The sequence below is a fragment of the Condylura cristata genome, unplaced genomic scaffold (genome assembly GCF_000260355.1).
Source record: "Condylura cristata isolate star-nosed mole 26May11 unplaced genomic scaffold, ConCri1.0 scaffold00043, whole genome shotgun sequence".
Taxonomy (NCBI): domain Eukaryota; kingdom Metazoa; phylum Chordata; class Mammalia; order Eulipotyphla; family Talpidae; genus Condylura; species Condylura cristata.
This window is the reverse complement of record NW_004567144.1, coordinates 4,928,463-4,951,460: the sequence shown is the minus strand read 5'-3', so window position 1 is coordinate 4,951,460 and position 22,998 is coordinate 4,928,463. Positions and strand designations below refer to the sequence as shown.

The 22,998-nt window shown below is 39.6% G+C and overlaps 1 protein-coding gene across 2 annotated transcripts in view; it reads right to left on the bottom strand.

Annotated features, from left to right (window-relative positions):
- OGT (O-linked N-acetylglucosamine (GlcNAc) transferase) overlaps positions 1-22,518 on the bottom strand; it is a 49,669-nt gene extending 27,151 nt beyond the window's left edge. The window contains exons 1-9 of one of the 2 annotated variants that reach the window (XM_004694481.2): positions 22,243-22,518; positions 19,303-19,483; positions 18,215-18,458; positions 8,626-8,694; positions 5,283-5,399; positions 2,320-2,399; positions 1,600-1,795; positions 1,197-1,337; positions 76-176 (exon numbers count right to left, since the gene is read on the bottom strand). In XM_004694481.2, the coding sequence (XP_004694538.1) occupies positions 76-176; positions 1,197-1,337; positions 1,600-1,795; positions 2,320-2,399; positions 5,283-5,399; positions 8,626-8,694; positions 18,215-18,458; positions 19,303-19,483; positions 22,243-22,279 (1,166 nt within the window). In that variant the 5' untranslated portion in view covers positions 22,280-22,518. The remainder of the gene's footprint in view (positions 1-75; positions 177-1,196; positions 1,338-1,599; positions 1,796-2,319; positions 2,400-5,282; positions 5,400-8,625; positions 8,695-18,214; positions 18,459-19,302; positions 19,484-22,242) is intronic. The other variant, XM_004694482.2, reaches the window with a different exon arrangement.
- Positions 22,519-22,998: the final 480 nt, after the last annotated feature.

Sequence of the window (22,998 nt, the reverse complement as noted above, 5' to 3'; positions counted from 1 at the left end):
ATTTCAGCATATGCTAAATGTGCCAAGTATTTTAAAAACTTGAAAGGGAAAAAAATAAGGCTGCAAGTCTCTTACCGAATAGCCTCCTTATAATGCATCAGCGCTTCCTGTAGTTTGCCCTGCTGCTGCAGTACACTTGCTAAATTTGAGTGGGCAGCAGCAAACTCTGGGAAGACCTGTAGAATCAAGATGATAGTTGAGGTTTAAAAAAAATAAAACTGCTGAAACAGCAGCAGTTAACTTACCAGAACTTTGTTCACATGCCTTTATATACTGTCTCCACATTTACTCATTCTTCAAAGCTCAAATTCTGCCTCTTCCTTTATACTTCATATTTCAAAACATGAGGTAGACCACTCCAACACTACTGAAACCTCTCTTTTGAATTCCTACCGCACCTGGGGCCCTCCCTGCTGACACAATGGGTTAAAGCACAGCACTATGAAGCTGTCTGCAGCCCTGAAACACAAGTTAGATCCCCGGGCAGGGAGGTGACCCAGATGATGTGGCAGATGTCTCCTGACCTGCCCACTGCTCCCCTCAGCAGTGTATTTCAATACATCTGCCTGTTTTTCTCCCCACTCTGTCTCTGGTGAATCCTCACCCACCACACCTCTAGCCTATATCCCAGTTCTGTAAACATAAATAACTAAATCTGCTGAGGGTAGCAGCGGGCGGGTCATAAGAGGTCGGCCACACCATGTGGGTCAGCTCCCTGGCTGCAGTAGCTTCAGAGAGCCTCATAATGCGGTGCTTTAAACCCATTGTGCCACAAGAGAGAGCCCTAGATAAACCTTTAAAAAGAAAAAAAGCCTAGAAACTCCAGCTAGCTGCCACGGCTATTGAGTGAATGCATATCACCATTCACACCATTTTAAAGTCAAAAATGCTGATGTCAAATAATTTTAACTTGCAGACGGTTGTACTTATTGGTAACATCTCTGGAATTGTAGCTTGTTTGTACAGATTTTACTGCATGTTTGTGCAGATCTTATCTACCCATAAAATAAATTCTAAATTTAGGGATTTTATTGTTACATGGGACCTCATACCCATACCTTAAGTACTCAAAGGTTCAAAGAATGAGATAACCAAAATCTGTTTTTACAGAAGAGGTAGATGGCATGGCAAACTGAACTGTCTGCCCTCTACCACCACACAGACAGAAACACCCAGCCACACCACCCTCAACATACTTCTAATGCTTTACGATACAAACGAACTGCCTCTTCAATGTTTCCCTGTTCTCGTTTGATATTGGCTAGGTTATTCAGAGAGTCTGCATGTGTGGGACACAGTCGGAGAGCTGTATTATAACAATCTTCTGCTTCAGCAACCTAAAAAAACAAAAGAAACCATTCAAAACCTATAGGTAGGAATTAAAGAGCCATCACTCATAGAATTGTTAGAACTGTTATAACAATAGCTTAGTTAAGTCTAATAACCGATAATACTAGAGAAAGTAGGTATTTTTTGCTATTCTACTCAACCAAAACTCCAAAGTAAAATAATTTACCACCTCAATATTAATAGTAATAGGCACAACAAGCTTTTTAATACTACCAGGTAACAAAGAAATAGACTGAAAAAAATCCTTACACTGCCCTTTTCTTTGAGAGCATTGGCAAGGTTGCAGTAAGCATCAGGGAAGTGTGGTTGAAGTTCAATAGCTCGCCGGTAGGTGTCTATTGCCAGATCTATCAGACCTTGCTCATAGTACACACAAGCCAGATTGCCGTGCACCACCGCATGATTTGGACTCAAGCTCAGGGCACGTAAGTAAGCTGCCACAGCTCTGTAAAGGAAAAAACACAAAACACACACATACAATTTTTAATCAGTGCTTTGTTATAATTCATGATATACTGTATGAAGGTATATTAGTTAACTGCAATTAGTTAAAACTGATGTCATGCTCTACGATACTATACTGTACTGTATACCTCAAATGAAAATTGCAACTTTATAAAATCTATTTTCATACTGAAACAAATTTCTATTCTATGGAAACAAAATAAGACAAATTTATTTAGTTTTATAATCAGATCAAAGGAATCATTTTAATCTAACATATAACCATTTCAACAGTTTTACAGTAAATGAAATTTCAACTAAACTTTCAATGAGGACAATAGCTTTGTGGAAAGTCATCAACAAAAAGTGAGTCAACAATACCTGTAAATACCTATTTAAAAAAAAGTAACAGCACACACAATCAGGGAAACTTCAATATACTAGAAAATGTATTTAAAGGGACCACTGTCGTTAATTTCAATCCAAACTCAAATGTCAAATTTATCAAATAGAACATTCTCTTACCTGTCAAAAATCCGTGCCTCTTTTAAGACATTTCCTAAATTGATATAAGCATCCAGAAAATTGGGATCAAGGGTGACAGCCTAAAAATCATAACATGGGTACTTTAGAGCAAGTTAACATTTTGCCAGATTTACTTCTTCACACAGTGTTAAACCTCCATTTATTCTCTAATATAATTAAAACTTGTTTCTTTCATTTCTAAAACCCAACTATTTGTTTAGTACCTGGCTCATTATTCACAAATCTCACCATATTCCACTGTAATAAGACCAAGATGTGCCCTGAAGGGAAAATGTTTATTTGAGTCAGCTCCAAAGACTTTATTGAGCAGAATAAATGGCTTGGCACTATTTGATTCACTATTAATTAGCCTAACTCTTCTAAAAATTACTGGTAAAAAGAGCCATCAAGCTACAAACAAAAAAAGTATTATTTCACTGATGACAACCGCTTATTCAGTAAGACCTCAGTAAGACACATAATTAGAGCTGTACACTCAGTAAGATAGACTACTTCATGATATTAACTATTACATGATTTCAACCAAGTAGTTCTGAAGCTGTCTTTAACATAAGGCCAAATATACCTAAAGCAGTAATTCTAAACGCTGGCAGTATATTAAGAATTCACCTTTTAAAAGGTGTGTGGGGTGGCTCCATCAGAGGCCAGTTACATCACACCTTGAAGATGGAACCAGAACATACCTATCTTGAACAAGCTCCTCATATACAACCAAGGTAAGAAAACCACACATCAAGAGAGGTAAGTACTCCTATAGGATAATAAATGTAAACCTTAACTGAAATATAGAAAAGGTAAAGGTAAGGAACAATTATGAGTATATTAAAGATTCACAAAGCACACTTCCTCTTCACTTAGATGGCAACTCTAGACACCATGATGCACTACTTAATTAATATTCTCTTTGAAATTTTTATTATGGGAAATTTCAAATATACAAAAACAGAAAAATATAACCAACCCCAGATTTTCCATTACCCAGCTACAATAATTAACATTTGTTCAACAAATTACAGGAATAAAAATGGAGGGTTAAACTAAACCTTTAAGGATTTTTAAAAAAAATTTTGGGTGGCACAAGGCATTAAGTCTCAGCAGTATGAAGCTTTCGGTGTCCACTGCAACACTAGTTTTATCCCTGGCCCAGAAGCTATCCCACATGGCACAGCTGACCTCTCCTATCTCACCACCCACTGTTCCCCTCAGCAGTATATTCCAGTCAGTCCACCTGTTCTGCTCCCCACTCTGGTGAATCCTCTCACCACCTGCAACCCTGGCCTATACCCCAGCTCCTATATGTATAAATAAACTAAACCTTAAAATTTTCAGGTGATATTGTGGCTATGGGTAGAGGAAAAAATATCCCCAATACATACTGAAATATTTTCAGATGGACTGATAACATCTGGGATTAGTTTCAAATGATCTAGGAAAAGGGGGAGTTAGGTTGGAGTATATATTAAGTAAGATTGATTATTCCAAGAATACTTTTTCCTACCAACCAAGCCAACAGTACCAGTAGCATGCCTTAAAAAATTAACAGCAATTCCTTAGTATGAAATACCATTCAGTGGCAAAATTTGATAAAACTTTGATTCAGGGACCATATAAGACCTATACAGCTTAACATGCCTTCTTAAGTTTCTTTTATTCCCTTAAAGTCAACATTTAATCTTCCCGAGGCCTCCGTGGTAGCCCAGGGGTTATGTCTCAACCATATAAACTTGAAGGCCCATCAAAGGTCTAAGTTTGATCCCCAACCAGGGAACTAACCCACATAGCACAGCAGACCTCTCCTGTCTCACCAACTATTCCCCTCAGTAGTGTATTTCAGGAGATCCACCCATTCCACTCCCCACTCTGTCTCTGTTGAATCCTTTCACCCCCAGCATCACTGGCCTGCACCCCATTCTACGCAAAAATAAGATACACCTTTAAAAAAATAATCTTCCAGTTTCTATTCCTGCAATTTTTTGAAGAACTGAGATCATTTTTCCTGTAGCTTCTCAGTTTGGATTTTGCTGATTGCATCTCTGTAGTGTCCTTTCATGTCCCATGCATTTCCTGTAAAATGCTGGAGCTACTAACCTATCAGATTTGGGTTCTTTTCCTTTTTGCATGGCTACTTCACTGGAGGAACTATTTACTTCTATCACATGGTATATAATGTCTGGTTGTATCTCCTTTTCTGCCACTGATCAATGCCTATGAATGGTAATACTCTCATTCTATCATTCCTTCTTCCTTTATTAGATGGAATACCTTTCCCCATCAATTACTGCGTTACCCTGAGATCCAGTTCATACAAAAGATAAATGCTTTATTCTTCCCTTTCTGACTAGTTTTCAAAATTGGTTGCTCCTTGTCTTCCAAAACAGATCATAAATTTCCTTTTACTATAATTATAAACTCATGGATTTAAACATGTAAGTTCCAATATATTCCAGTTAGTATTCCTACTGATTCCATGTCTCAGTTTTAGTCACAGATAACCTCCTCCAGTTACCTCCTACTCCTTTTGACATTAAGTAATATTCAAAGCTTCCGTGGCTTTCTGGTATGACAGAGCACTCCAGATTAATTTTGTACATTTTGCGTCTCATACCGGGTTATCAGTCTTTTCACCAAGGGTTTTGTTTTTGATAAACTGGGCTTTATTTGAATTACTAATTTTGTTTTCATTGAAGTAGTTCTTTTTGTAATTAAGATACTCCAAGACCTTTTTATAGTAAAGCCACCCATTGAAAAACATGATTTTGACTACTGAAGTACTTTCAATGCAAAACTGGAAACTGCCACATTATATACCATCCAGCAAACGCTTCAACACCATCAGAGAAACAAAGATACCTTGCTAAGTGAAGCCCTGTTATTGATTCTAGTAAAAACACCTTCTGCACATAAGTGCTTCATTAATACCAATTATTAATTTAATGACTAACCTTTTCAAAATGATGAATTGCAAGCCAAATCTCCCCTTGTGCATTGAAAACACAGCCAAGATTACTCCAAGCTACTGCAAAGTTCGGTTGCGTCTCAATTGCTTTCAAATAACATGCCTTAGGAGGGGTTAATGAAAGAAGATGGGAGGGGAAGGAGGTAAAGGGAAAGGGGAAAATTTGTAAAGGGAAAAAAAAAAGATTGGGGGGGGGAAGAAGGTGATATCATTATTTCTTCTCTGACCAGCCAAAAGTGACCCTGCAGCATAGGCTCGCTTGCGCCAAAACTAATGCGCTGCCACAGCTGGCTGCTCCTGCGCCTGCGCCACCAGAACCCAAGTGCAAACCACCATGTTCAGTTCTGCCAACCAATGACCAAACCTTACACTGGGACTCTCTGGAAAGTAAGCTGTCTTAAGATTATGGCAGACCTATCTAAACACCCAAGGACTCTTGCTTTATTTTCATGTGTTATCTAAAGGGCAACAACAATTTTCCCATCCTCATCCCACCACCCCCTTTCCCTGAAGTGTATTCTACATGGTGTTAAGTTATCACTGGAAAAAAGTATTTCATGAACAAAAAAAATTAGGTAAACAGGTAACAGAACTAGATAGACAGGAAATAGGACATCCCTAAGTCTTTTATAGAATACAGGAATCCCTGAACTTAACTGATCATTGAACTTTTCTTTCACTGGGCATTTTATTAGATGATGAAACACATTTTGGGAAATGCTGCTCTAAACATAAAGTTCCTCACTAACATTAAAATCATGCTGTTGGAGATAATGTTTGTCTGTCTGCCAAGTTAAATTACCTGTCTCCCAAGGAGGCCTGAAGCTAAAACCTCGTATGACAGGATTGCACCTAGGTTGAGGTCCCTGTAATGCGAGCGCAAACATCGCTTGCGCAACCTAACAGCATCGCTCTGCGCAATCGCTGCGAACTGCTGCGCTACATAGAACACCCCTAGACGCAGCAAACGGCCAACCAGATCCATTAATCTACTAGACAGGCCCATAGAGAATATTTGTTTAATGAGATTAGTTGGACTCGAGGTATGTGAAAACCCAATTTTATCCAAAAAGGCTACAGAATAGGACTGAGGGAGCCAGTCAATCAGATTACTCATCTAGTCAACCGTTCACAGGGGCTCATTCGCACGCATTGCGCATTAAACGCTGCGCAGCCTTTGCGCTACTGCAGGGTCACAGCGCATCATCAGAAGAGCAGAATGCTGCAATCCAAACAAAGAAGAAAAAGGAAAAAAATGAACAACAAGAAGAGTTAGAAGCTTTTACTAGTAAATTATCTCTAATAATTTTTAATATCAATTAACTTTTACTTATCTTTGATAGAATTGTGGCTATAGTATAAAACATTCGTTTACATAACTTGCTTGTAAATAAAATTATCTTAAGCTGTTTCTGAAGCCACAAGACAGAAGATTCAGGCATGGAGGCAAATTGTTTTGCTGTGGCAGTTACAAACCCGTTACCATATTTCTCATCATGTGACTTTTCGGTGCGTTCCTTGCTGGAAGAGGAGGAGGTGTGTGTCTGCCCTAGATCCAGGCCTCGAGCTCCCTTCAGCGAGGCACCTTACGCATGGAATAGGAGGTTTCACCCACCTGAAACCTTCTAAATACAATATCAATGGTGAAAAACCAAAAACAAGAGAGAAAATAAAAACAAGATCATTAGTAAAAGTTCAACAAAGCAATTGAAATTCTTTGGATGTCTATTACATATGGGAATGAGGACAGTCTCAAGTCTGTAATATGGGAAACATGCAGAAGGGAGAGGGTTAATCAGGGCTATTGCATACAGCAGGGATTTTTGCTGGAAGAAAGGCTCTTCATTTTCTACAAAGACAACTTAATTTTGCTTCCATCTACTGGGAATATGCTGGCTTGAATTTTCAAATGCACTGATTACAAAAGAAATACATTGCATCTCACTCAAGAGTATTTTCTTGTTCGCTAAGTTCTCACAAAAACAGAATAACACTTTTCAAACTAGGTGTCTCCAGAGCTCTGAAATAAAGAAGTCAGCAACCTAAGGCAGGCGCAATGTCTCAGCCTAAACCGATCTCTAAAGCTGCAGTGAAGTGCAATTCATGTTAGCTGTCCGCTTGGTGGGGTGATAATTAATAGGAGCTTATCAAATATTTGTTCTATAAGTTACCAATCAGATTTATCAGCTAAGATTGAAATCAATTACAATTCATTAGCTGGAAACATACATAAGGTTATATCCAAACTGTCAGAAGAATTTATGAACTATGCACTTAAAACTAGTGCCTTTTAGCATTAGATGGTGCTGAAAAGCCTTCTCCCTCCCTGGATGAAGCAGTCAAACAGACAGCTACGCTGCGCATACACTCCACGCATTAGCATGCGCGTGGGGCTCAGAGCAACAGGTGGGAGTTTCAGAAGCATTCTGGTTTCTCCCCACTCCTCACCCCTGCAGCGCGGTTGCGTAAGGTGGCTTGTAACAAGACAATTCATTTGTAAGTTTAATTTAAAAATTATACCAAAAGCTTTCATAACCCAACCTGGTGTTCAAATTCATTATTTGGAAATACAGAATGCTAAAAGCCACCTTTCCACTTTGGCAAGTTTTCTTTCGATCAGTCCATTTCCCAAACAAACCAGCTTTGTCCTTCTGACATTTTTTTTAAAGGAGGTGGGATGGGGAGGAATAAAAGAAGGAAGTAAGGAAGAAAAGAAGGTAGACAACTAGGACTGGAAAAGAAAAGGATCTCAGGGGAGGGAGTGGGGACAAGAAGGGGCAGGATATTCCAATTATTAATTTGCAATCATTTTAACAGCCTTTCTTCCACTGTAAATAGGGTGAGGAAGATGGAGGGAGGAAGGTTAAATAAGAATTTTAAATGCCAGTATTACAGGGTAACATTTGGATGAAATTCTTCTCGACTTACAAGCCACAAAGGACTTAGAAGAGCAGCATTTTCAATGGCACCTGCATCATATAGGAGTCTTGAGCCAAATCACAGGCGCTCTGCTTGTCACCAGCAGGCAAGCCTCAGATTTGAAGGAATGTTATTTATTCCCACATAAGATCATGACGGAGCCCATTGTTACAAAGATGATCTAGCTCAGCAGAAAGGCTCCAAAATGTTCAAGTTCTTGCTTTACCCCAGATTTAGAACAGATGTGCCAAAGCCTGGCCCTGCTCTAGTCTGAGGCGATTCATGCCGTCAGTTTTCCTCAGTTTCATAGGACTGTTTTGTGAAGATAGCTCAGTGAAGAGTTGAAGACTTGGCAAAAAGTACAAGTTTTCATAACACTGATGTTTAAATGTGTTCTATCAAACACCTACCTTGGCTTCTTCCAAGCGACCCAGGGCTTTGAGCAGGTTCCCCAGGTCACTGCGAACACAGTACAAATCCTAGAAATCCAAAGGTACTGTCGTTAATTATACTTCACCCACCAAAAGCAAATTACTTTTAAGCACCTGCTCCCTATCATTTTGTCATGTCAATCAAAGATACCTCTTGACAATCTTAAGAACCATAATCCCTCACTCTTAACACCAAAAATTTCCCAAAACTGTGTTATTTAAACATCATCTGAACTGGCACAAAGTTACTTGTAGAATTACTGACTGCACTTACTGTGAATATTTGTACCTTCTGCTAAAGAAATTATGTGTTTGAAAAATTAGTTCAAATTGGATTAAAGACCACAAAATATGTAAAGAAAAACACAGGTGATACAGTCTTTTACATCAAGCACAGATATGTCATTGGGGACACAGCTCCAAGGACAAGGGAAACAAAAGCAAAAATAAACAAATGGTACTATTTCAAAATAAAAAGCTTCCATACTGTTAAAGAAACCACCACAAAAAGGCAACCTAGTGACTGGGAAAAGATATTCAGACTTCATATGTCCAACAGGTTAATTTCCAAAATGTATCAAGAGCTCATACAACTCAACAACACAATCAGAAAGTGGGAAAAGGTCCCCCCACCCCAGTGCACAATGGGTTGAAGTGCAGCACTGCAAAATGCCTCTTCAGTACAAGTTCGATCCCCACCCCGGATGTGATCCACATGGCGCAGCAGACCTCTCCTGTCTCGCCTGCTGCTTCCCTCAGCAGTGTACTTTGTCAATCTGCCTGTTCTGCTCCCCACCCTGGCTCTGGTGTATCCTCTCACCACCTCTGCATCTCTGGCCTGCACTCAGTTCTGTATGCATAAATAAATAAATCTTTTAAAATGTGGGAAAAGACCTAAGTAGACAATTCTCCAAAGACACACAAATGGTCTAACAGGCACATGAAAAAATGCCCATCATTTATTATAAGGGAAATGCAAATCAAAACTACAATGAGATAGCTATTGCCTCACCCCTATGGAAGTGGCCTATATCAAAAAACTGGAAACAAATGCTGGCAAGGATGTGAAGAAAAACAAAAAGCCCGCTCTTGGTGGGAATGTAACTTGGTGCAGCCTCTGTGGAAAAGTGTGGAGATTCCTCAAGAAATTAAAAATGGAAATACTGTTATGATCCAACAATACCACTGCTAGGTATTTACCCAATAAATATTACAACTAACATAAAAAGATTTACGCACTCTGACATTCATAGCGGCATTATTCACAACAGCCAACTCATGGGAACAACATAAATGTCCACTGACAGATGATCTGATAAAGAAATTCTGGGACATACACTCAGTGGAATACACATCCATTATTAAGGTATAAAGATGTAATCCCAAAATCATGTAGTTGTATAAATGATTGGCAAAAATCAATAAGACCAGGGAGGGAGAGCAGTCACTTAAATTATACAATGCTCACTAAAACAAGAGAAGGCAGAAAATGAGGGCGAGGTGGAGGGACACAAAAATATAAGTGAAAAGTTACAAATGTGGTGGATATTAAATCAATTATATATCAATAACCACTTTTTATGTGAATGGTCTAAATCTATCAATATAAAACAAGTGTCACCCCCTCCTCCCCTCAGCAGTGTATTTCAGTAGTTCCACCTGTTCTGCTCCCCACTCTGTCTCTGGTGAATCCTCTCTCACCCCTGCACCTCTGGCCAACTCATGTACGCATAAATAAATAAATCTTTTTTTTTAAAAAGACAACTGAGATGGAAAAAGGCACAAAATGATGTAAAAATAAACTATTATTACAAAAAGTGGCAAAATTACAAAAAAAAAAATCTCAGCACTATTAAGTGATCATCAGCCATTGCAGCATGAGTTTGATCCCAGGCCAGGGAGCTAACCCACATGGCAAAGCAGACCTCTCCTGCCTCATATACTATTCCTCTCAGCAGGGTATTTCAGTAGATCTGCCTGTTCCGCTCTTCACTCTGTCTCTGGTGAATCCTCTCACCCCTGCATAAATAATTTTATTTTTTTAAAAGACAGCTCATTCCTCGGAGCCCTCCCTGGTGGTGCAGCGGGTTAAAGCACTGCACTAAGATTAAGCCACTTCCACATGAGTTCGATTCCCTCCTGCCCTGGAGGTGATCACATGGTGTGGCAGACCTCTCCTGACCCGCCGGCTGCTCCCCTCAGCAGTATACTTCCTCGATCTGCCTGTTCTGCTCCCCACTCTGTCTCTGGTGAATCCTCTCACCCTCCGCATCTCTTGCCTGTACCCCAGTTCTGTATAAATAAATAAATAAATCTTTTTAAAAAGACAGCTCATTCCTATTATCAAGTGTCAGAACTTTTCCACAGTGGGGAAAAAAGTATTTTCTCCCTCATTAATTATCAGCAAATCTACCCTACCCTTAGGCTGTCAGGCATACTTAGAAACGTTGACTTCCTTTCACTATTAGAAGGCTTACCATCCAACCAAAGCTTAAATGCTGGCACCTGCCACTAGATTACTCATTAGTATTAAGTTCCATTACAGTTGAGTGGGTAAATAATGAAAAGCAGTTGACTCTGCTTTTTATTAGTGTGATTGTGTTGCTAGTTATCTGACTCACCAATCCATTCCTCAATATGAAGGAAGCTTCAGAACAGTGAGCTGAAATTTTCATTTTCCTTGTTTGCCTTTGTTAGTCAAATATATTAATCAACAAGTAGCAACAATGATAATGAGTAGAGCTTATCATGAACCTTACCAAGGGTGTAAGTCTTAAATCTTCCAGTATCAGAATTTTGTGTCAAAGTGTAATCATCTATATTATTCAATGTGCAACTGTATTATGATTCCAGAATTAGGAGATTAATTTCACTGATAAAAAGATTTTGAGGCCTTCACTGGTGACACAGGGATTAAAGTCTCAGTGCTATCAAGCTATAGCCAGCCACAGATCCCCAGCCAGGGAACTGACCCACATGACGCAGAAGACCTCTCCAGTCTTACCTGCTGCTCCCCTCCACAGTGTATTTCAGTCAATCCACCTGTCTGGTGAATCATCCTCACACCCCCATCTGGCACCTCTGGGCCTACACCCCAGTTCTTGTATGCATAAATAAATAAAAATAAAACTTTTTTAAATCCTGTTTATAAAAGAAAAAACTTTTGAGGCTGAATATACCATCAATGGGTGAATCAAAATTCAACCAGCAACACAATACAGACTGCCACAGAGCACCCTTGTGATTGACTATAATGCATCAGCTCTGTGGTTTATCCAATCTGTCTGTCTTCTGAGCAGTGATGACTTGTATTTTGGGAAAAGAATCACTGTCTCTGGTGACCTCAAGCAAAAAAGGCTAATGTTAATCCTAAAAACATCATAGGTACCATTAATCTTATTACAGATTTATCCTCCTCTAATGAGTATAAGCACTTTTTAACCCTATTTATGCTCTTAAAAGTAATTAATTAGGGCCCTCCCTAGTGGCGCAGCAGGTTAAAGCACAGCACTGAGAAGCTAAAAAGCCACCTCAGCATGAGTTCGATTCCCGCCCCGAGGAGATCCACATGGGAGGCAGCCCTCTCCTGACCCGCCCGCTGCTCCCCTCAGCAGTGTACTTCCATTGATCTGCCTATTCTGCTCCCGACTCTGTCCCTGGTAAATCCTCTCACTCTCCGCATCTCTGGCCTGTACCCAGTTCTGTATGAATAAATAAATACATCTTTAAAAAAAAAGTAACTATATATTCTTGCTATTTTCCCCCCTAAACTTTAAGGGTTACCCCTCTATTTTGGAAGACTGTAACTGAATAATCAATATGTTTATACAAGCTCATACACTTGATTATTATGGCTATACTTCTTTGGATAATTACCAATTCCTTTGCCTTTTTGGAGTCATAAAAATCAGAAATCTCCCTTGGGGCCTCCCTGGTGGTGCATGGTTAAAATCTCAGTGCTATCAACCAAAAAAACGAACATATGCCTTCTGCAGTAATGTGGATGGAGCTGGAAAGGATCATGCTTAGTGAAATAAGCCAAAAAGAAATGGAAAAATACCAGATGGTTTCACTCATAACAGGAACATAAAGGACCAGGGGAGAAAATAATAATAATGAACAACTATATACCAGAGACATTTTACGGGGGTGGAGTGGGGAATGGGATCAAAAAATGGGGGGGGTGGAGTGCACTGAACTGTGGTGACAGCACACGGGTGATTTGGTGAAGGGAAGCCCATGAGGATTACAACTGAGATGGAAAAATGCACAAAATGATGTAAAAATAAACTACTACATTATTTTTTAAAAGTGGTAAAATTAAAAAAAAAAAATCTCAGCGCTATCAAGCTATCATCAGCCACTGCAGCATGAGTTCAATCCTAGGCCAGGGAGCTAACCCACATGGCAGAGTAGACCTCTCCTGTCTCATATGCTGTTCCTCTCAGCAGTGTATTTCAGTAGATCTGCCTGTTCTGCTCCCCACTCTGTCTCTGGTGAATTCTCTCAACCCCCTCCCACAGAATCCCCCAAACACACACACCTCTGGCCTACACTGCCCATAATGGGCTACATACTTTAGTGACTGTTGCCTAAATTTACCCTTCAGTTTCTATAAATTCTTGGGTGAATACCATCCAAATGTACATATCTATATATAGCTATGTCATCTAGAACCATTATAGCACACAAAATCAAATTATTTTCTAGAAAATTCAAGGATACCACTATTCTTCCAAGAGTTAAAATCTAAGGTATCACTGGTGGGAATACAAACTAGTACAACCACTATGGAAAACTGGAAGTTCCTCAAACTGCTTAACATGGAGCTTCCATATGACCCAGCAATCCCACTCCTAGATATCTTCCAAAAGACACAAAAACATTAATTCAAAAAGACACCTGCACCCCCATGTTAACTGCTGCTTTATTTACAATAGGAAAGACATGGAGTCAAGCCAAATGCCCAAAAGGTTAAAAAAAATGTGGCACATATACACAATGGAATATTACTCAGCAGTCAAAGATAAACACATGCCTTTTGCAGCAACATTGATGGAGCTGGAAGGGATCATGCTTAGTGAAATAAGTCAAAAAGAAAAATACCAATGGTTTCACTCATAGCAGGAATATTAAGGACCAGGGGGAAAAATAATAATAATGAACAACTATATACCAGAGACGTTTTACAGGGGTGGAGTGGGAAATGGGATCAAAAGGGGAGGGTACACTGGACTGTGGTGATGGCACACGGGTGATTTGGTGATGGGAAGCCCACAGGGATTACAACTGAGATTGGAAAAAGGCACAAAATGATGTAAAAATAAATAAACATATATTTTTTAATCTAAGGCATCAATTCTGCTTCATTCATCAAGTCAAAAAGTTTGTTATAAGAAACACATGTCTCAGGGCCCTCCCTGGTGGCACAGCGGATTAAAGCACTGCACTGAGAAGCTATAGCCACTTTCTCGATTCCCTCTTGCCCTGGAGGTGACCACATGGTGTGGCAGACCTCTCCTGACCCGGCCGCTGCTCCCCTTAGCAGTGTGCTTCGTCGATCTGCCTGTTCTGCTCCCCATTCTGTCTCTGGTGGAGCCTTTTGCCACCCCTGCGCCTCTGGCCTGTACCCCAGTTCTGTATGCACAAATAAATAAATCTTTAAAAAAAAAATCACATGTCTCGGGGGGCCCTCCCTGGTGGTGCAGCAGGTTAAAGCACAGCACTAAGAAGCTAAGGCCACTTCAGCATGAGTTCAATCCCTGCCCTGTGGTGATCCACATGGTACAGCAGACCTCTCCTGATCTGCCAGCTGCTCCCCTCAACAGTTTACTTGTCAGTGGGCCTGTTCTGCTCCCCACTCTGTCTCTGGTGAATCCTCTCACCACCTCTGCACCTCTGGCCTGTACCCCAGTTCTGTATGCATAAATATTTTTTTAAATCACACTTCTCAAATCAAGTCCATTTTATTCATTCCCAGGTTAATGCCTCTTATGCAAAGGTTTACTCAATTCAATAATATGCCTGAACTGTAGGGAATAAAAATGAATAGAATCCTTATCCTAAAGGGTCTTAAAACCTATGAGGAAAGACAGAGCATATACATATCAAATACTTACAGGGTGGTAAGGAATTTTAGAGAAGTAAATAAATTCAAAAGTAAAATTAAAGGTAGCCCTTAAAGGATTAGTATGACTTTAACAGGCTAAGGAGGGTGTTGTAGACAAGGGCAAGTAGAATGAAAAAAGGTAAAGAGATGGAAATGAGTGAGAATTTCCAGTAAAACCACCCCTCCCCAAAGATAGTATCTGTTTCCTGCCTTTCTTCTTAGAGACCCCACCCCCACACACATCTATATGCATGCATGTGTAGTAAAATCAGATAAAATACCTACAGTAGTTCTAAATTGCCTCTCAAATTCAAACTCCTTGGCCTCTCTATTCTTTCTAAATCTTCCAATTGACTCTCCATACTATTCACTTCTTGTTACTACTTAACTCACCACTTCAGCCAAGGAAGTCTACTTGCTATTTACCTCCTAAAGAATGCTTAGGTTATAAGCACCCACTCGAAAAAATCTTCTGATTAATTCTAACAATAATCACCCAAAGAGCTTACACCTTTTTTCCTTTATGAATCAGGTCCTGTTCTTTATAATCCACATCCCTCCATCACCACCAACATATCTACCCAATTCATAACAAAGCACTACGAACACAATAAGTTCTCAGATATTTAAATGACATTTGTACAGAAAACTTAAAAAGCAGAGCAGAAAGAAATGTATGGTTTTCTACAGTTTCGCTGTATAACTGAGGCTTGAGATAGTAACATATGTGACAGTAATGTGTTGGTTAGGATGACAGCAGCTCTTGGTACTATGCATCCACAATCAAAGCAGAAGCAATGGTTCAACAGCTTAGAAACTCAGAAACATAACTCCTTCAGCCAGAAAGAATAAGCCAGAAAGAAAAAGAAAAATACCATTCGTTTCACTCATAGCAGAAAAATACCAATGGTTTCACTCATAGCAGGACCAGGAGTATAAAAGGCCAGGAGGAAAAATAATAAGTCATTTTACAAGGTACAACTTTATACATAGTTCATGAAAAGGATTTCTGAATATGGGCGACTTTATTGAGCCATCATGTGAAAGATAACCACCTGCAGTAGTACCTTCAAATATGATGAACTAAAATTCTAGTGTAATTATAATCCAACATTACAGAAGACAATTCAGAATGTAAAAATATTAAACAGCTCGACATCTTATAATCAACTAAATTCTAACTAACCTTCTAAATTGACCTATCATTAACTTCAAAAGATAGACACCACTAAAATCTAAGATTACTGAGAATACTACCTTTATTTTACCTTTTCACTGCTACAGAACCAAACTAAGCTGCATTTAAATATTTTTCGCAGAATGCCAACTACACATCTATGATTCAAGCCAACATTTCATGTCAACCAGAGAATTTTAGGAACTGATCAAGATTCTCTGTCAGTACTGAATTGACAAAGATATTTGACAATAAGCTAAGTGAGTTAAAGCTAAATATCCTGAAATAAATTAAAACATGATCACAATGGTATGTGTGTGTGTGTATATATATATGATCACAATGATATATATATATATATTTAGGTGAAACCAAGGCTGTATGCACAATCCCTTTTTCATTCTTACTGGTAGAACCAAAGCGGACTGCTTAGCTATTAATGTCTTCAAGGAGAAGGGCACAAAGATAAGCTTCCTGTAAATAGGTTGGATTTTGAAAAGTATGGTTCTCTCTCTTTCTCTTGTTTTCCCTTCTCAACATATGCCTACAGTTTGGTATGCTAACAGTAACAATGACTGTTCTGCTATATATGTAGACAACTGAAAACCTGAGTCAAAGGGATCAGAGTTCAAGATGTTTGGGGTCACAGCTGAGTAAGAGGGCACAAGTGAGTCTACATCAGAGATCAACAAGGGTGGAACAAATTGATTAATAAAGAAAAGAACTCAGTGTACAACTAGGCACACAAGTGAGCCTTGAGCCTTGGCAAGAACAGGGTCCAAGGCCCAGCAGGAGCACATACAGGGTTCCCTAAATCTTTAGTGGGTAATTAGAGCTAGATAGTACTGCAATAAAAATTATAAAAGGTCACTCAATTTCAAGTATGTATGCACTGTCTCCAAAAGGATATATACCAGAAATCAATTTCACAACCTACCTCCAACAAGATAGCTGGTAGACTTCTCACTGTATCCATAACAAAAAGAAATGAATAAAAAAAGTAAAAATTTTAAACTTTCAAAATTAACTGACAAGGAATATCTCTGGTAGCACAGGGGTTAATGTCTCAGCAGTATCAAGCTACTGCCAGCCACTGTGGCATGAGTTCCATCCCAAGCCAGGAAGGTAACAGACATGGCTTAGCAGACCTTTCCAGTCTTGCCCACTGCTCTCCTCAGCAGTATATTTCAGTAGCTCCATCTATTCTGCTCCCCAGTCTCCAGTGAATCCTCTCACCCCCACACACACCTCTGGCCTACATACCAGTTCTTAAATGCATGAATCTAAAAAAATAATAAATCTTTAGGAAAAAAACTGACAATTGTTAACAAATGACCTGATAAAAAGCAATTTCATATCTTGAGCAAAAAACTAAATTAAGCTTCAGTTTGCTAGTCTGTAAACAAGGAATAAGAAACAGGATATGATCAATGATTTTCAAAACTCTTCAAAGTTAGCTTTCAAACTATACAGGCTCAAGTTTTAACATCTTCACCATTACTAGCTGTGTGGTCCCAAGAAAGTTACACAACCTCTGATCTTGTTTTCTTGTTTAAAATTGGTAAAATTGGGACTATAACCAACTACTTTGAAGAAACATTGCAAATGTTAAGACCAACATCCGAGGTGGATGGCAGAGTCTGAACACATCATACACTTTCAAAATATGGTAGTTAAAATAGTTAATTATTAACCACTTCCAGGACTGTTATAAAACTAAGTGCTGATGTAGCTTAGAAATGTATTCTTCAAATTTTCTAACTATATCAAAAGTTCTGAGGACAAAGTTTTGAGGTTTTGGGGGGAATTCAAAAAAAAAATCCAAAAAACTCCATCACTTCTAATTATGTTCCAAGAAAACAGAATAACATATTGTGGAACAAATTTTGCAGCTTAGTTTTCATGTCACTGTTTCACATATTGGCATTACCTTTAGTCATTTTATATTATAGATTAAGACCCTTTATCCACCATTCCTTGAAAATCAATTAACTGCTGCAAACACCATGAGAATTTACCCTAATTTAATCAAAACAGCCCGAAGAAACAATGCCAATGTGTTCAGTACTTTTGTGGGCATTACAAAACACATGTAGAGTTTATAACATTACTAGGTAAAATGAATTTTAAATATAATCCAGGCAAAGCAATTTCAGCACTTTATATAGACAAACATTGCTAAACTCTTGACATTACTCCAAACAAAAATCTGTTTCAGTGTTTTATCAAACCGTGTTTCTTTATGGAAAGGGAAAATAATAACCATTAAAATGTTTACTCACAGGATTGTACTGAAGAGCAGAGACGTAAGCTTGTACTGCCCCTTCCATGTCGCCTGCTGCTACCAACGCGGCTGCCAGGTTAATATAACCATCGATGAAATCTGGTTTGAGACGCAATGCATGCCGGTAATGCTCAATTGCTTCCTGCAACTGCCCTCTTTCCTTGTATACATTTCCCAAATTCGAATAGGCTTCTGCCAGAAGGGGATTCTGTTTAATGGCCAGAGTGCTAAAGTGAGCAGATCTGGAAAAGGCAAAAAGTGTTGATCCATGGGTATACATTACAGAAGACGTATAGGCCATATGCAACTCAGTTGCTGAAGATCCTGTGTTTTTGCTAATTATGTAACAATACATTATCTTTTAACTGGAGCAGAGTAGAAAAAAATTTCAAAAGTAAAGATATTCCAGACTTCATATTGAAGCACTTTTTTTTTTCCTTGTTAGAAATGAAATTCTTACTGGAGGCTTATTAACCAAACTGGCACATTATGAACCATAACCATTAAGATCAAAAATGAAAATGCTGTATGTATGAGTCTCATTTTCCATTTTTTGATTATTAATGACAGATCTTTAAATGCCTACTTAAGACAGAATGATAATTTATTAAAAGGATAAGAGCAGATTCTTCCCTTTTGGTTAATTTAACTGCTTAGCTAAAAGTAACATATCATAACAACTTAATGATGGCAACTGCAACTTGAACCACATACACACCTCCTACAACATACACACTATCATTTGAATATTTCCCTCAAACTAATACATCTTCCAAAGATGAGAACCGATGTTCAGATGTACACTAAGAATAATTCATTACCTGAACAGTTAACAAAACAATTGACCTAGGTGGAAAAATCTAAAAAGGTCCCTAATCATAGCAATAATATAACCACCACAAAAGGAGGGAGAAAAACCGGCAGCTGGGCATGTATGTCACAAGTGGGCAAGAAAGCAGATGTACGTTGGTGGCTCAGCTGAAACCCAGTACTGGAAAAATTTCAAGCTCCAATAGTTAAGTATCATTTCTCAAGCTCAGCACCCAGAGGCAGCAATTACCAGCAGGTACCCCCAGCATCTCCTACCTGTCCAGCCTTCGACACTGGAAGTGTATAGATGAAAGTAATAAAAGTACACCAGTATTGTCTGGCTCTTGTCTCCAGAGCTGCATGCAGTGTCTCTCAGCTGCCTCAAAATCTCCTGCCTGATATTCTCGATGTGCCAACTCAGCTAACCCTTGGAAGGAAAGCATACGTTTCGTTGGTTCTGGAGAATCATCAAAACATTTGAGGGAAGGAGGGGGGAAAACAAAAAGTTAGAATGCAAACAAAAAAAATGTAAAAATATGGTATATTAAACTTAAAGATGAAAACGCTTGAAACTATGTAAAGCACTAGAGTGTCCTGTACATAATTTACACCCCAAGTTAGCATCAGGTGCATAACTGGCATTTTTATAATTCACAAATTAAGTTTCCTTCCCAGGCTAGACAGAAATATTTACTTTTAAATAAGATTACCCTTAATGTTCAAAAAATATTTTTCAATATTTAAATTATAAACCAGAAGTAGTATGTAAAAAGATACTGAACGTTATTCCTTACACCTTAGTTAACATACAGAACAAAATATAATAAAAGGTGCTTTACAAGGTCACAAAGGTACCAACCTCAGAAAAACAATACTTTGCCCCATGTGTTAGGTTGGATTGGGGGCTAGAGGTAGCATACTGGTAACAATCTATCTCTTAACAGGTGAGGTCACCAGATTTGTTTTAACTCTTAAAAGTATACTGATGTTTTTGTATATTTCACAATGTAACTGTTTAAGAGCCACACACCTAAGGGGCAGGAAAACTAAGAACTTTGGATGCTATTTTTAAAACAGCTGATTTTATAACAGCTGATTAACAAAAAGATTTCATCAGTCAAGAGGCAAATATTTAAAGGGGTCATCAAATATTTTAAATGAAGATCCAAGATTATACATTTATCTTTTACCATCCCCAAAATCCCACCCACGGATTTAGCATTAGCATTTTCCAAGAGTTTTGACACTGACTGAAGGATTAACACATTTCAAACAACCCTACATACATGTATCAAGCAGTTGCCTACAACTGCAGTTGTGTTTTTTTTTTTAAATGGGAATTGACTAGAATTTAAAAAAAAAAAACCTTTCATAAAGAGGGACAGGACGAATAAATGAAAGCACTCTGCTGTGTGACTTAGATAAAGAAAGGATACAGCTAAATCCCAAAGTGAGAAAACAACCAAATGCCTAAATCCCCATTGTAAATACTTAAACCCTGATCCAATACTGGAAATTTAGCCATACACTTCCACTAGATGGTTGGAATGGGAAACCAAGGACAAATTACTTAAATTCTACCAAGGTCACATTGACAAGCTCAAAATTGAACCTGGCTCCCCCATCACTAAAACTAGCCAGTGATCTGCATATTTAGGAAAGCAAAGTAAATTTCTTGAACAGAATGAACAGCTAACCACTAACACAAGAGCAGAGACCGGCATACTAATCTAGAGGAGGTTCTATCTCTAACAGACATTAGAAAATTACATTCAGACATGTCTCTGCGTTACTTTAAGACTTTTCGAAGCCTCTTATCTGATACCTTCACACTTGAAATGACAACTTCCTCAAAATAACACGGATAGAAAAGGGCAAGCCAGTACAAAATCTAGCACCTAACCTTAAATCTTTAAAAATCACTTGGGAGGAGAGCGGGGAACACTATTAACCCCATTACAATCATGGATAAGACACGACTGAAGATTCATCTGTTACAGCACAATGTCCAAAAACAAGACAACCCTCTCACGTCTCAACAGAGAAAAACAAACAAAAAAAAAACCTCGTGGGAAATCCTAGAACCTCAGCCTAATTCCACTACCCCACCCCAGCCCTGTCCTAAATAGCCTCAAGTACAGAAAGGCAGCTCAAGGACACACTTGTATAATTTGGTTGTTTTCGTATTTTTTGTACGAAATATTCTGGACTTAATTGTCTAAAAGTGCAGCCGCCTTGCAATTGTGCAGCTACACTCCAGTTGCTTTACAAACTCTTCAAGCAGGGATGAAAACTTAAAAAACAAAACCTATGAATAAAGAAATATTGAGCTAAAGAATGGGGATGGGAGACCCAGAGGCGGCGGCGGAGGAATACAGAGAGAAAGTAACACAAAGCAAGAATTGGGCAGACAGGGTGGTCAACGCCAAAGCACAAGCACCAGGATGATTTCTCCCCAAGGATAGGAAATGGACCGCAGCGCTGGCAAGCTCGCGAAGGAAAGGGTGTGGTTCCCCGCGGGAGAGGAGGGAGAACAGGGTGGGAAATCCAGCCGGGGGGCAGCGGGTGGAACTGGGTGATGCAAAAGGAACCCTAGGAAATTTCCAATCAAAAGCGGGGCAGCTCAACGAAAGGGACCAAAAAAGCGCTGCTCAGCCGGGTGCTGCTCAAAGTCCCCTCTTCTCGGGGTTACTAGTAGCACACCGAAGAGTTTTTGCTCGCCCTTGGGTGATGCAAAATGGGGATATGATTACATCGGAATGGCACCCCCACACACACACCACGCCGCCCTAGATTAACTGAGAAGAACCAAAACTGGCTAAAAGGAAAGGGCTGGAGGGAGATGTGGAGGAATAGAAGAGATGGTAAACGGGGACTGGGAGAAATGGGCTGCGAAGGAGAGTGAAAAGGATAGGGATTCCATCGCAGTCCATTCCGAGGTATTCTCACCGCGCACGTGTGCTTCGAAGCGTCCCATGAGAGTAGAGTCAAAACATTTATGGGATTAAAAAGGAAAGGAGGCAAAAAACAAGAAAAAGGAAATGTTTAAAGAGCGAACGACAGCGAAACCGCCGATCAGATGCCGGTGGAAGATGGAAAGCTCAGCCAGTGCCAGTAATGTAATGGGGATGGTCAAAGGGCAGGGAGTGATTAGTGGAGGAGGACAGCGCGAGACCACCCACGGGGTGTCTGCCAAGGTAGAAGGGGACACCGTACCTGTGCTGTCGGCCACGTTGCCCACGGAAGACGCCATCTGGAGCTTCTTGAGGGAGAGCGAGAAGGGGGTAACTGAGTCCCGCTGCCGCCGCTGCTGGCAAGAATGTTTCCAGAGGTAGCAGTAAGAGGACAACAGCCGTATCAATGACTAGAAAGGCTTAAGCGGCGGCGGCAGCTACTAGCTTCCAACCTTACGAACTATAGTTGGCCATCTACCTCTCACGGTCTTGAAATGGCGGCGACGGCTCCTCGGCCGAAACAACACGGACCGGAACTACTTTCTGTTACAATCAAGTACCAGCGCGGAGGTAGCGCGGTAACCAGCGTTACAACAAAATGACTATAATCAAAGACTCTGAATATTCTGTACCCTTCCGCGCTGGGTTTATTGCGACAAACATGATTGTGTGGAAAGCGCATGCGAACAACCCTGTCAACCCAACTACGGCTTAGGGCACGGTCTGGGGCAGGAACGTTCAAGTTTTTAATAGTAAAGCGGAAGGTTAAAAAAAAAAAGCCACGCACATGATACACGGATACATTTTCGCCCAAGTGGTACTGCTAATAATGTAGCTGTAATATATCTGCCGATGGTGTCTAAAAAAGTTCAATCAACTTTCTCGCACAAAAAATAGTTACAAGGCTGATGGATAGATTTTGAGCCAGTCAACTTAAATGGTTACATATCAAAGGCCGTGGGACTGTCGCTCAAGACGGTGGGGGGGTGGGGTTCCAATTTGAACTCTAAATTTTGAC